General features: G+C 44.7%; 1 protein-coding gene across 5 annotated transcripts in view; it reads right to left on the reverse strand.

Annotated features, from left to right (window-relative positions):
- The window catches only part of LOC111952433 (single-stranded DNA-binding protein 3), a 27295-nt gene extending 16823 nt beyond the window's left edge, over positions 1-10472 (reverse strand). For all 5 annotated transcript variants that reach the window (XM_070435066.1, XM_023971090.2, XM_023971089.2 and 2 more), the window contains exons 1-4: positions 10302-10472; positions 9291-9363; positions 9068-9129; positions 8736-8820 (exon numbers count right to left, since the gene is read on the reverse strand). In XM_070435066.1, the coding sequence (XP_070291167.1) occupies positions 8736-8820; positions 9068-9129; positions 9291-9363; positions 10302-10357 (276 nt within the window). In that variant the 5' untranslated portion in view covers positions 10358-10472. The remainder of the gene's footprint in view (positions 1-8735; positions 8821-9067; positions 9130-9290; positions 9364-10301) is intronic.
- Positions 10473-15508: the final 5036 nt, after the last annotated feature.

The raw sequence follows: 15508 nt of genomic DNA on the forward strand, positions 1-15508 counted from the left end.
TACTTATGTAAGGATGGGCGGGGGGGCAGATGTATTCTCTTTTCTGCTAAACAGGAAGAGGAGGCCAAGGACTACCAGATACTTTATAGCAGGGGGGGGGGGGGCCTCCCCCAAAGAAAAAAAGTGGGTTTTTTTTTTTTTCCCCCCCCCCCCCCCCAAATAACTTACGTATCTCTGTCTGCTGCGGAGAGGAGGGCCAGGACTACCAGATACTTTAGTACAGGAGGGGCAGATGTCATACTCTGTCTGCTTGTGCGGGAGAGGAGGGCCAGGACTAACAGATACTTTAGTACAGGAGGGGGCAGATGTCATAACTCTGTTCTGCTGCGGAGAGGAGGGCCAGGACTACCAGATACTTAGTACAGGAGGGGGCAGATGTCATACTCTGTTCTGCTGCGGAGAGGAGGGCCAGGACTACCAGATACTTTAGTACAGGAGGGGCAGATGTCATACTCTGTTCTGCTGCGGGAGAGGAGGGCCAGGACTACCAGATACTTTAGTACAGGAGGGGCAGATGTCATACTCTGTTCTGCTGCGGGAGAGGAGGGCCAGGACTACCAGATACTTTAGTACAGGAGGGGGCAGATGTCATACTCTGTTCTGCTGGGAGAGGAGGGCCAGGACAACCAGATACTTTAGTACAGGAGGGGGCAGATGTCATACTCTGTTCTGCTGCGGGAGAGGAGGGCCAGGACTACCAGATTACTTTAGTACAGGAGGGGGCAGATGTCATACTCTGTTCTGCTGCGGGAGAGGAGGGCCAGGACTACCAGATACTTTAGTACAGGAGGGGGCAGATGTCATACTCTGTTCGCTGCGGAGAGGAGGGCCAGGACTACAAGATACTTTAGTACAGGAGGGGGCAGATGTCATACTCTGTTCTGCTGCGGGAGAGGAGGGCCAGGACTACCAGATATTTAGTACAGGAGGGGGCAGATGTCATACTCTGTTTGCTGCGGGAGAAGGAGGGCCAGGACACCAGATACTTTAGTACAGGAGGGGGCAGATGTCATACTCTGTTCTGCTGCGGGAGAGGAGGGCCAGGACTACCAGATACTTTATTACAGGAGGGGCAGATGTCATACTCTGTTCTGCTGCGGGAGAGGAGGGCCAGGACTACCAGATACTTTAGTACAGGAGGGGGCAGATGTCATACTCTGTTGCTGGGGTCTGAGGAGAGGGAGGCATGCTGAGTTGGGGGTCAGGTTGGGGGCCCGACCCTGGGGGGAGCGTTTCTTATTGACAGACTAGATCACATGGCCTCTGGGTTCAGTGGTGTGTGTTTAAGAGTTACGGGCCAAGCTGTCCTTGTTTCAGAACAGAGTCATTAAAGAGGTTAGGAAAGGGCTACGGCTCCAGTGCCATGTTTGTTGTGCTCTCTGTACAAAAACAGACAAACCCCCTCCATCCACTCGACAGGGCTGTAGTGGAACGGGTTGAGAGAAGTTCCTCTGTGTCCAATCATAAGTATCTTTAAAATGTTCCACACTACATGCACACCAGTAGTGAAAAGGCACAACAGTGGTCTCTTCCCTCAGAGGTTGAAAAGATTCTGGCATGGCCGCACACAAATTCCTCAAATATAGGTTTAAACAGGCTGCACCCCATTTGAGAGCAATTGATGGGGCCTGCAAATCACCACTTGGTATGTGGTAAAAAACAACAGCATCGCCATCGATTGGCATGGCCGCTACAGAGGTTCGTTGGCGTAGGGCTTGGGACAGCTCCAGTTATCATCTTATCGTCACTTTGGGGCTGAGCCTCCCTGTGCCATTCAGTCAGGTTACCCACTCTAATCACGCAGGCTGCGTTATTGCGGTTGTGTATTCAATTGTGTAGGCCCACAGACAAAATCTGTATTTAAATGACGTTGGTTGTGTTTCGCAAGATGGTCGGCATAATCCCCTGGTTTGGGTCCACATACTGGTCTCTAAAGCTCCATAATCAAGAGGGGCTGTTCTCTTCCGCTTCGTGCATGGGTGCTTTTTCCTCTCCGGGGTTCCTCGGCACATTTGTGCTCTGTGGTCGGTCTCTCAGTACTCCTAACCTTTTTCGTCTTGTTGCACGTGGCTTCGCAAAGCACGGCCTCCCCGGCATTTCACGGCCCGGTCGGGAACGCACAAAGTGAACGGATGAGGTTTCATGGAATCACAGCACACGGTACGAACAGAGGCTTCTGTGATGACATGACACTCTTATCAGTTGGCAACTCCCGAGAGACAATTGACGCCACTCGCTAACAGACAGCTATAAGTCTCTCTACAAACATCAACAACAGTACTGACAAATGGAAAGAGGAGTACGCCAGGAAAAGAAGTAGAGATTAATAAGCGTGGGTTCTATCAGAGGCAGCGATCACGTGAGGCGTTCGGCATGGATGGTGACTGGCGGCGCTTTCCACCTTTGGATCCTGTCCTATCGCTTGGCCCTTTCTGGGTCCGTGGGGGCGCCTTGGCTCTCTGCTGTTTGTTTCCACTGGGTTGCCTGTGCTTATGGCGGCTTTGACGTCCTTTGGCCGGTTTGTGGCCCAACTGCGTTTCGTGGCTCTCCAGGTCGGCCCTTTGTTTGTCAGGCCCATTGTTGCATTTGGCCCTGTGTGCATGCGGTATTAGCCGCTGGCTCAATTCATCAGAGATCAGTTGTCTTTAACTGTCGTTCCCAGCTGATGTGTCCCGCCCGTGCTTCATAAATTGTCATACTCTTCCTTAGCCAGAAATGCCAAGTTTTCCAGCTTCAAGTTTTGTGTATTATTCTGGCTAGTAGTAACTGTCTGAATTGGCTAAAAAGATATTTGTAAATATTGTATTTGTATTTTTTTTCCACGCTGAAATTGGCTGTTTGAATGTGCAAGGTTTGTTTTGTTTTCATACTATGTGCTAAAAGCTGAGGCTAAGTATCTATATTTTCCTTTGGATGATCTAACTGCTACCTATTGGGAAAGCAATAAGTATGTATAGAAACTTTAAACTATAAGGTGTCAAGAGTTCTTCCCTTGATTACGTTACATCTATCCCGTTTTGTTTGTTTGAATTGGAACAGAAGCAGGTCGGGTGGTTAGTTGGATGGGAGATCGGCTCAGGTGTGTAAGCTTTGTTAGGATGCGCTTATTCTTTGCTTATTTATTACAGCAGATGTCATACTCTGTTCTGCTGCGGGAGAGGAGGGCCAGGACTACCAGATACTTTAGTACAGGAGGGGGCAGATGTCATACTCTGTTGCCTGGGGGTCTGAGGAGGGGAGCAGCTGAGTGGGGGTCAGGTGGGGGCCCGACCCTGGGGGGGAGGGTTTGTTTATGACAGACTAGATACATGCCTCTGGGTCAGTGTGTGTGTTTAAGAGTTAGGCCAAGCTGTCCTTGTTTCAGACAGAGTCATTAAAGAGGGGTTAGGAAAGGGTAGGCTCCAGCCACTGTTGTTGTGCTCTCTGTACAAAAACAGACAAACSCCYCCATCCACATCGACAGGGCTGTAGTGGAACGGGTTGAGAGAAGTTCCTCTGTGTCCAATCACTAAGTACTTAAAATGGTCCACACACATGCACACAGTAGTGAAGAAGGCACAACAGTGTCTCTTCCCCCTCAGGAGGCTGAAAAGATTTGGCATGGCCCACAAATCCTCAAAAGGTTCTACAGCTGCACCATTGAGAGCAACTTGACTGGCTGCATCACCACTTGGTATGGCAACAGCACCGCCATCGATTGCATGGCGCTACAGAGGGTGGTCTGGACAGCCCAGTACATCACTGGGGCTGAGCTCCCTGCCATCCAGGACCTCTATCAGGCGGTGTGTAAGGAAGGCCCAGAAAATTGTTAAAGACTCCAGCCACCCAAGCCATAGACTGTTCTCTCGGCTTCCGCACAGCAAGCGGTACCGGAGCAACAAGTCTGACACCAACAGGCTCCTGAACAGCTTCTATCCCCGAGCCATAAGACTGCTAAACAGCTAACAAAATGGCTACACAGACTATCTTCATTCACCCTTTCATTTTTGCACTGACTCTAGGTACACTCACACTKACACACACTGAGTCTACACACACACATTCACATACAATCATCATATACGCTGCTGCTACTCCATTTATCATATAGTATATCCTGATGCCTAGTCACTAGTGATGGGGGGGGGATTGATAGTTACATATCGGGAAATTATTTTTGACAATATAGATACAATATCGCAATAGAATTTTTGCGCTACTTGGCTGTACCTGCACCAAAACTCCAGTATCTTTCCTTCATAGTTTGTTCTCCATCTTTTTAATTAGGGAGCCAAATTGTTTTCAGCACTTTTATTTACATGACTGATAAATTAATTCTCATGGCTATCTCGTCTCTCTGCAGCAGACGCATATGGTGAGCAATATGTTAGGAACATCGAATCACAATAAATTCACAATACATATAGAATCGTGAAATTTGTATCAGCTCCTAAGTATTGTGATAACAATGTATCGTGAGGTCCCTGGCAATCCCCAGCCCTACTAGTCACCTTACCCCTATACGTATCTACCACTCCAGTATCCCTGCACATTGGAAATATGGCATTGGCACTGACCCTGTACATAGCTTACTTAATCGTGTTCTTCTTATTTCTATTTCTCGTGCATTTTGTTTCTACTTTATAGTACTACATTTGTACTGCTGATTTGATTACTGATTTGTTGCCAGAAATGAATTTCCCTTTACCTGACAATACAACTTGAAACTGAAAGGCGTTGCAGTAGGACCCAGAGAAGAGAACTCTCAGGCTCTCTTCTACTATTCAACCATCCTCCCCTCCCTTGCTCCTCCCTCTCTTTCCCCTTGCCCTCTCTACCCCTCTCTCTCCCCTTGCCCCCTCTCTCTCCCCCTCTCCCCTTTTCCGTATTCCCTCTGCTCCTCTTGTGGCTGGGCATATGCTAGTGCCTCTCCCCCCTCCCCTTTTCCAATCGGTCCCTTAGTTCCTTGACAGATCCAATCAGCGACTGACACCATGGCAACGGAGTTTCCCGGGGACCATCTGTCAGACCCACCTGAATATGCCAGGGAAGGAAGGAGGGAGGGTCTGCGCTTTACGAGCCGTGATGCAGCGCTGCTTCCCTGCCTGCTAGCAGCCCAGCCAGCCAACCTCCCCCATTCTACAGGCCCCCCCATCCCACCACCCTCCTATACACCAGCAGCACTCACTAGCCCAGCCACCAGCTCTCCCTCATTCTATAGCCCACGAACACCCTCATAACCCAGCCACACCACCTTCCCTCGATCTATAGCCCAGCACGCAGCACCATCTATACCACTCCCCTCTCATAACCCACCTCATCTTGCACCCCCACACCACCCCCACTATAGCCAGCCCGCCAGCCACCACCCCTCATCTATAGCCCAGCCCGCCACCGACCACCCCTCATCTATAGCCCAGCCCGCCAGCCACCACCTCATCTATAGCCCAGCCCGCCAGCCACCACCCCTCATCTATAGCCAGCCCGCCAGCCACCCCCCCCACTATAGCCCGCCGCCACCCCACCCCTCATCTATAGCCGCCGAGCCGCCAGCCACCACCCTCATCTATAGCCCAGACCTGCCAGCCACACCCCCTCATCATATACCGCAGCCCACCTATCAAGCCGCCCGCCAGCCACATCTCCCCTGCACTCTATAGCCCAGCCCGCCAGCACACCACCCCCATTCTATAGCCCAGGCCCGCCACACTCCAGCCAGGACCAACAAATACAAATTCCACCTAGACACTGTTGCCCTAGAGTACACAAAACAACTAAAATTAGACCCAATCAAATTCTGAGAAAACAAAAAGATAATTATTTCCAATGGGTCAAGTAATTAACAAAAAAAATGAGCAAACTGGAATGTTATTTGGCCCTAAACAGAGAGTACACAGTGGCAGAATACTTGACCACTGTGACTGACCCAAAATTAAGAAAAGCTTTTACTAGATACCGACTCAGTGAGCATAGCCTTGCATATTCAGAGAGGCTGCAATAGCCTGTCTTCTCTTGAGAGACAGGTCTGCCTATGTGCACACAACATGAGGTGGAACCCGAGCTGCACTTCCTAACCTCCTGTCAAATGTATGACCATATTAGAGAGACATATTTCCCTCAGATTACACACAACAAATTTGAAAACAGATCCAATCTTGATAAACGCCCATATCTATTAGGTGAAATACCACATTGTGCCACCACAGCAGCAAGATGTGTGACCTGTTGCCACATGAAAAGGGAACGCAGTGAAGAACAAACACCATTGTAAATACAACCTATATTTATCAGTTTATTTATTTTCCCTTTTGTACTTCAACTATTTGCACTTTGTTACAACACTATACATAGCCAATAATATAACATTTGAAATGTCTATATTATTTCAAAACTTGTGAGTAATGTTTACTGTTAATTTCTGATTATTTCCCTTTTATTAAATGTCCCTTTTGGGGGGGGGAGAGAGAGAAGGAAGTCTGGGCCCATGCAAACAAAGTCAGAGCACTGTTCCCACTGTCCATGTACTAGCCTAAGGTGAACACAGGAAGAACCAACATCGATACACAGGGATCCCATCTCTCGATACCGCCACAGACATAACACAGTTGACTAGTTTCATTGACATGTCAACAAATGTATTCAAAAGCCAAACAAGCCTATTCATTTGCGCACCCTACTGCTCTTCTTCACAATCACAGCATGTCTCTGTGTCAAAAAACTGTCAATTTCTGTTGGTTAGCACTAGCCTAACGCTAAAGATGTATGGTTGTTAGCTAGCTAGCATAACAAAGACTAGGTTCAATGAAAGAAATGGCAGATGCGGCTCCGCTGTGTGCCCCCTCCTACTGGCTCCCAGGTCACCTGCCAGATCAGGAGGGCTGTTGTTGCCTTGACAACCCTCTCTGGCAAGAACAAGGCCCAACATCCCCGCTTTAACCCCTTCCTGTGATGTCAACCCCACAATGGGTGGATCTCAAGTCTACAGTGGCCTCCTCTCCTACTTGTATCTTTTCCTTTGTCTGAGCTGGTCTTTGTGGCCTACAGCACTGTACAGGTGAAGCACATCCCTCAGTGAGATTCTGCTATGATACTGGCTCCTATCTTGTCTTCTTAGATCAGTGAAGGGTGTACTCATTAGTGCACACCGTAGCAAATCATAGCTAAATGTTTTTGCAACAGAATAGGTTTTGCAATGAAAACAAGCGTTTCTCATTGGACAACTTGGTGATTCCCTTCCTGTTCGGACGTTTTGGTTCCTAGTGAAAAGGGAAGGAAATAGAAAGAGGAAGACTTCTTGGATGCTCCCTAGTTTGACTGCCTGTCCTGGAGAAGCCTGACCAGCAGTAGTATGAGATAGGAGTGATGATGGGAGACTAAAGCCATTTCCCCAAGTGCATAGTGTTCTGAACATGCAAAAGACACAATATGCAAATGGTCGATATGCAAGAGCCAAGTTTAGAGACAGGCCACAAGCGTTTTGGAAAAATCCTAAAAACTACAAGCTCTATGAATTTGAGTTCCAATGGAGTAGGCTACTACCATCCTGTAAGTTCAGGAAAAAATACATTCTAGCACAAGATGGAGACCATTTCATCTTTATTAAAAATATATATATATTTTAACTCTTGGCCACTACCATTCGAGATAATTGAGAATCTGAACCCATTTTGTTCAAGCTCTGCTTACGAACATTGCTCAACAGCGACTGGCTCCAACAGAGCAGGGTCATGTTCATTGGAGCACGCAATAGAAAACACTTTGCAACCGAAAATAAAAATGAGCCTTTCTTATTGGACAGGCCCATGTAATACCTCCCTATTTCAGTCTTTTTTTTCCCTTCCGTTTGGAGCCCTAATGAACAACACCCAGGTCTGAATTTTTCCTCTGGGGGATGAGATGAGAGAGGCGGGGAGAGAGCTGCAGCACGGTAGAGAAACAGGGAGGGGGGAATCCACATCCGATCAGACATGTCTGACTCAGGACATGCTGACATCAGCACCATTTTCCCAGAAGCCTTTAAGCTCCATACTGTCGGAGGGTCATCATCAGGGCCAATGACAGGGCAAGATGTCAGCTGGATGGACAGCTATAGGACGCTGCCGAGACACCCTGGCAAACTATAACCTACACAGACCTGATACATCACACAGACCTAAAGTCCACAAAGCATGATAAATAGCTACACATACACAGATCTGAAACATCCTGTCCTCCTGCTATGACATACTCCGTACACTACCCAGAGGAGTGCAGCAGCAACACACCAGCTACATATGCAGGAGAGTACAACTGGAGGCCAATTAAATTAAGATTAGAAGGTATGGCCCAAGAAACAAAGAGGCAGAGAAACGTCTCTCTATCGCCACTACCCAAGGCATCGAAACCGTACAACGGGTAACAAGGACGATGGGTCTATATAGTAGGTCTAGATCTCACAGCAGAGGAATGTACTCGTTGCATAAGTTTGCTTTCCAACTCCTGATTCTTTTTTAATTACGCTCGTCTGGGTGCACTCTCATTCTACATTAATGTAGGCTCAAATGAAACCAGGGCCTGTATTCATAAAGTGTATCAGAGTAGGAGTGCTGATTTAGGATCAGATTTCCCTTTAAGATCATAATGAATACGATTATATGGACTGGGAGACCTGATCCTACATCAGCACTCAGACGCTTTATGAATACGGGCCCAGGCTCTTCAGCAGAACCCCAGCAACATGTGCAGCAGCAAGTCTTATGAGGAGAAGCAGAACTCACGTAATCATGGAAGGCCTTCGCTTCACTGGAGTGGTCACACGTCTCTCTTCTCTCTGGTGCAGCACAATACAGGTCCCAAAATACACTGTGGACAAGACACACAGGTTGTGAAGCAACGGAATAATGTACATGATACAATATGGTGTATTAACATCAGTGGAGGCTGCTCATGGGAGGATGGCTCATAATAATGGCTGGAATGGAGTATAATGGAATGGCGAAAACCACATTTGATACTATTCCAATGACTCCATTCCAGCCATTATTATGAGCCATCCTCCTCTCAGCAGCCTCCTCTGATTGACACACTGGTTGACATACGGAACACTTACCACCACCAAGAGTGTAGGAACCCAGGGGGTTCCCCGAGTGTGATGTTCTTTTCCCATCGGATCTGGAAAAGGGGAGAATAAAAAACATTTTGAATGAACAATAGGGCCAACTTTAACAAACAAAAAAACAATGACATTTATTGATTCAAAATGGGAATTAGTTTGTTATTGAAGTATGGTCACATGGATAGGACCGATATCCAGTTAGTAGTAAGATACTCACCTCTGATAAAAAGGTCTGTGCGGACTTCTGTGCTCCTATGTGTAACAAGTATTCATAGACGTATAAAGCTAACCTGTCAACAAAAACAACAGTTTGAATAATAATATTATGGCATAAAAAGCAATAGTTTTAGAACTACATTTGAGTCTACTCTAAATTAGCCTAATTTGACTCTATTATAAAGCAGACAAATTAGCCTAGACACAAATGGAGGTAAATTTAGTAGGCTTAATGTAGGGGTGGGCAACKCCAGTCCTTGAGGGCCTGATTGATGTTGGGTGTTTGGTCTCTAATCAACTAAGATGCCTTGCACTTTGAGGCACATGATCGACAGTTCAGTTGTGTAATAATTTGTCCAAACAGTTGCAGTTCCGTTTTGTAAGTAAAACGAGAGTTTCTATTGGACARATTTTTTGTAGGTCCCGCCCCATTTCGTTCGTTTCCGTTTAAGAAACGTTTTGTAAACAGAATCGGCAGGATGAATACACCCCTGAATTTTAAGTCAGACGGTTTGCATGGACCACCGACTCCAAAGGGCCTTTTCGCACGATGGCTTTCCAAACACTTCAAATCGGAAACATTGTAACCAAGAAGAAAACGCGTAATTATAGGTCGATAAATTAGTGTTGGATACGACGCTCGTAGCGGCGAACTCAAACAAAGTAGTAACCAAAACATTGGGGGAAGCAACATTTTAATCAATTAATGTAACAGAAAATACCTAAAGCAAATTGGACGGTGCATTTGTTTAAACTATTCATTTTTCCATAAACAAAATATATAGATATAGTTTACAGACCCTTAATTGAAAATAAAAGCACCCATTTACGTGCAGTAAGAGGCCAAGGAAGAGCATAAAGCCGAAGTCAGAATCGGGAACGAATGGCGAGCAGACAAGGCGGTTCATTCAATTCCATCCTCCTCGGTAAAAGGAAATTCGCTGTCCGGCAAACCACAAAGCCGAGGGGGGGTATAATATACATTAGGTAAGAAATATGTTTGAAAACTTACTTTTCCCGTGCTTGTCCATCCGACGGCACAGTGGACCCTTTGCCTTTAGGGAACATGATTTTGTGAGGGTGAACGCCCGCCTTATCTTTCTTTATTTTCGCTATTTCATCTGTCAGACCATCAGTCTGCCACTGCCGCGACCCTCTCTCGCACTCCTTACTGCACTTCTCAACCGAGCCTGGTCAAGGAGAAGGGGATAGGGCTACATTGACAGGCAACTATTTTCACCAATGAGCGTACAGGAATTCCATTTAGCCCTGCCTTAACGTTATGTCATGCTTTGCTGTTGCCAATTGGAGGTGGTTGTTACAGTAGGACATCTACTTTACATATCCCAACGTTTATTATCATGCAAAGTTAGAATAAAAGGCACACTATATTCAACATTGAGAGGTATCATCTAGACAAGCACTCCAGTTTCAGCCCTCCTATGACGACAACTTATTCAATTGTAAGTGATTATTGGAGCCTAAATTATACTTTTTCCATTGGACGTGAGCAAAACAAAACATGTTTAGTGTATTTTCATTTTAGGCGAACTGGTTCTGCTAATGTTAACCCATATTATATATAATTTCTGTGGTTGAAATGTCAGTCATAGACTATTGTGAAATGCAAAGTTTTTTTTCCCCCTTTAGTAGGTTATTTGTTTTTTTTTATCAATCAAATGTATTCATAAAGCCCTTCTTATATCAGCTGATGTCACAAAGTGCTGTACAGAAAACCAGCCTAAAACCCCAAACAGYAGGCACTGCAGGTGTAGAAGCACGGTGGCTAGAAAAAACTCCCTAGAAAGGCCAGAACCTAGGAAGAAACCTAGAGAGGAACCAGGCTATGAGGGGTGGCCAGTCCTCTTCTGGCTGTTCCGGGTGGAGATTATAACAGAACATGGCCAAGATGTTCAAATGTTCATAGATGACCAGCAGGGTCAAATAATAATAGGTCTAGGCTACCACCTGTTTCCATCTAGTCTAATATTTTATAATTTACTATTTACGAGTATTAGATCTGAACTGAAGTAGCAGCATCTTCCTCTTTAAGAAAACTGCAAGTAAAAAGAGACACCTTATTGGTTGTCGATGTGGAATAGGTTCACGTGTTCTTAAAAGCTGTTGACTAACGAAGCACCAGTAGGTAAACAAGCTACACGCTCTCACGCATCTGGCTGAAAGTTAGTATTGTATCCTAAAACGTGCAATTAGAATGTCCTGTTATCACATTGCTACCATTTGTATTGTCATTAGCCTTCTATTTTTGGTACTTTGCAAATTAAAGGCTAGCCTACTGTAGCCTCACACCATACAGTTGATCATTTCTCCACAATCGTTTAAAAATTGTCTTCTCATTTTGTATAAATCCGATTAGACTCAAACTAGTTACCTGAAAGTATTATTTTTGTAGTTGTTTAACCTAGTGTTCTCATTGACAACACACATCTTATCCCTGATCGACTGGGGAATTTATGTAAACCAAATAGGCCTCCAGACATGACAATGCATTTCAACTCAGCGATAGCCGAGGTGCCAGTCACAGTTAGTTGATGGGGATCTTGAAACCGTCAGCAGAGGAGGCTATAATGCTGCGTTCATAACTCACTGGGAATATGCTATTTACTACATGACTGGGCAAAATCCATTTGAATGCCCCTCCAACTGGAAATTACAAGTGGGAAACTCGTCATTCATCCCTGACCTCTGTCATCACCTACTAAGGAAATTACCTTGATAACATTTTCAGCAGTTAAATGCAACAGCAAACCTTCTTTATAAAAATAACTATATTAATGTTTTTTGAACACTTTCATTTGTTTAAAAGCATGATAGCTGTACTTTTATCTTATGGTTGTTGCAGCTTGTTGGTCATTAGTCAATCGGCATTTCTCAACAAGTTCAAAGCACGTGAATGCATCCAACTGGTATTTACAACTTTACAACTGGTGATTACCACCTTCCGACTTGGGTATGAACTAATCTTAATTTAATGGGGTAAGTTGTGAGAGCTGGCACTCGTTCTGTAGATATTATGTAAAAAACAATATCTTGGCTCTCAACCTGTAACCTTAAATTCACTATAGACAAACTTGGGTACGGGTTATGCCAAATAAAAATGTGATTCACATAGATTTTTTTTATAACAAAAAATAATTCTTCACATTTTCAAACAGTACATTTATATTTTCCAACGGGACTATACATTTGTGTGAGTTTCTTGCCTGAGTAGCCTCGTTTCACTGCCCAAAATTAAACCATCTAGTGTTCAGCGAAATAACAACACAATGTCAAATGCAGGTAGCCAAGTCAAATAATTAACATCCAATCACATAAACTGTTACTCTCTCGTGGGAAACCTCCACTCTTGCGCAGACATTTAGAAACGAAACATGACAATTTGGAAAATAATCCACAGGAGCATTTTGAGCGAGAATAAAGACGRCTTTTGAGTAGTAAGACACGTATAAAAGCAACAGATACCAWTAATAAGAAGGGGCTAGAAGCATCTTATATGGTGAGCTACCGAGTGGCTAGGACATGCAAGCCCCATACTCTTGTGGAGGACTTAATTCTTCCTGCTGCCGCGGATATGGCTGGGACAAGGCCGAAAAAAACTATACAGACAATGCCTTCATCAAACAACACTGTTTCACGACGCATCAGTGACATGGCAGGAGATGTTTTGAAACAATTACTGCTTCGCATACAAACCAGTGAATTCTATGCGTTACAGCTGGATGAGTCAACAGACGGGTCGGGCCTGGCACAGCTCCTGGTATAGGTCTGTTACGTTTATGGGGGGTCAATTAAGGAAGACATCCTCTTCTGCAAACCACTGGAAACCAGGACATGAGAGGGTATTTTTTAAAGTACTGGACAGCTTTGTGACATCAAATGGACTTTGGTGGTCAAGATGTGTCGGTATCTGTACTGATGGTTGCAAAAGCCATGACAGGGAGACATAGTGGAGTGGTAACGCGCGTGCAAGCAGTTGCTCCCGATGACATTTGGGTACACTGCAGCATCCACCGAGAGGCTCTTGCTGCCAAGAGAATGCCTGACAGCTTGAAAGATGTTTTGGACACTACAGTGAAAATGGTTAACTTTGTTAAAGCAAGGCCCCTGAACACTCAAGTATTTTCTGCGTTCTGCATTGATAAGGGCAGCGACCATGTAACGCTTTTACAACATACGCTGGTTATCAAGGGGGAAAGTATTGACATGTTTTTTTGAATTGAGAGACAAGCTTAAAGTTTTCTTTACTGACCATGATTTTCACYTGTCTGACCGCTTGCATGATGATGACGTTTCTCACACGACTGGCCTATCTGGGTGTTTTTTCTCTCCTGAATGATCTGAATCTAGGATTACAGGGACTCACTGCAACTATATTCAATGTGCGTGACAAAATTGAGGCTATGGTTAAGAAGTTGGAGCTCTTTTCTGTCTGCAATAACAAGGACAACACACAGGTCTTTCCATCATTGTATGTTTTTTTGTGCACATTGCAGAGTTATGTGCATCCTTTCAAGCATACCCTTCTCATTAACATGTGGTGAGTTATTCACAATTTTTGATGAACAAATAAGGTATTATATGTAAGATGGCTAAATAAAGAGCAAAATTATTGATAATTATTATTTGTGCCCTGGTCCTATAAGAGCTCTTTGTCACTTCCCACAAGCCGTGTTGTGACAAACTCGCACTCATTCTTATGTTTAATAAATGTATGGTATAGTGTGKGGCAGGCTTACATTGATGGCAAAAAACAACATTTGAGAGTGCGCTGACCCTGGTGCTAGAGGGGGTACGCAGCTGGAGGTTGAATGTTTGAATGGGTACAGGACTATAAAAAGTTTGGGAACCACTGCAGACTGAGTTATCTTTCAGGGGCCCATGTGGTATAGGCCTGTCCAGGGATGTAACTTTAGTTTTAGAAGTGGGGGGAACATTTATTTTTATTTATTTTGATTTTTTATCCAGTCAGATAACACTCCAAACAGCCTACCTGACCGCTCGGAAACGTAGGCATGGTTCTAAAGCACACTTTTGTATCATATTCCACTGATAAAACTTGGGGGGGACAGAAATTCAATTTCAGAATGTGGGGGGGACATTACATTCACCTAATGATAAATAAACTATGTCACCCCCCCCACATTCTGAAATTGAATTTCTGTCCCCCCCAAGTTTTATCACTTCTAAAACTAAAGTTACATCCATGTACAGGCCTATACCACAAGGTCCCCTGAAAGATATAGTCTGCAGTGGTTCCCAAACGTTATGCCATCTGTCAATAGATCTGAACCTTTATGGCACAGCTCATGCAGTACATGGTCATTGGATCTGGATTAAGCCTCATTTGGGTTGTTCACTCTCAATCACTACATTGGTGATAGAAGTGGGGTAATCGCTAAGACTTCCCTGTTTACATTAAGTTGTGTATGTGGAACACTTTATGAGAGAGGAGGAATAGTGTTACCTCCCTTGGACAGAGGTCTGACCTATGGCACAGGTAGTATCTGCAGGGGCACTGGGTCGTGTACTGTACTTTATTTTCACAATCAATGCAAGTGATTTGGTTTATTTCTCATTAGATGAATGTAAATATTCACTTTATAAAAATGAATCATTTTTAAAAGATCTGATATAACAAAGAGTTTTATTTAACCAGGCAAGTCAGTTAAGAACAAATTCTTATTTACAATGGCGACAGGTTTGGACCAATTGTGCACTGCCCTATGGGACTCCCAATCACAGCCAGATGTGATGCAGCCTGGATTCGAACCAGTGACACCTACTGTCCTAGACCACTGCGCCACTTGGGAGGTCATTAACATCTTTGTTGTTATATCTCAAATGGATCTTTCAAAATGATTCATAATTCTAAAGTGAATATTTACATTAATCTAATGAGAAATTAACCAATTATTGGGCTTGCGCATCATTGCAAGCCCAATAGAACAGCAGAGTATTTAGCCTACTATAAACGTTTTTACAATACTGCATGATGTTCCTCTCCCCAGTTTTAAAAACAATAACAAATACCCCTGGGGCGACCAGTGGCGCTCTTTCATGTAGATCTCCGCTTTAAATATTTAAAACTATTAATGGGCCATTTCCACAGTAAAGTTCCACCTTAAAAAGTGTCATTTAAATTGGTCCCCCACCTCCAGCAACAGGAGGTGTGTCTGCTCTGTTTAGCGGCGTCATGCC

Source organism: Salvelinus sp. IW2-2015, linkage group LG26, assembly GCF_002910315.2.
Source record: "Salvelinus sp. IW2-2015 linkage group LG26, ASM291031v2, whole genome shotgun sequence".
Taxonomy (NCBI): Eukaryota; Metazoa; Chordata; class Actinopteri; order Salmoniformes; family Salmonidae; genus Salvelinus; species Salvelinus sp. IW2-2015.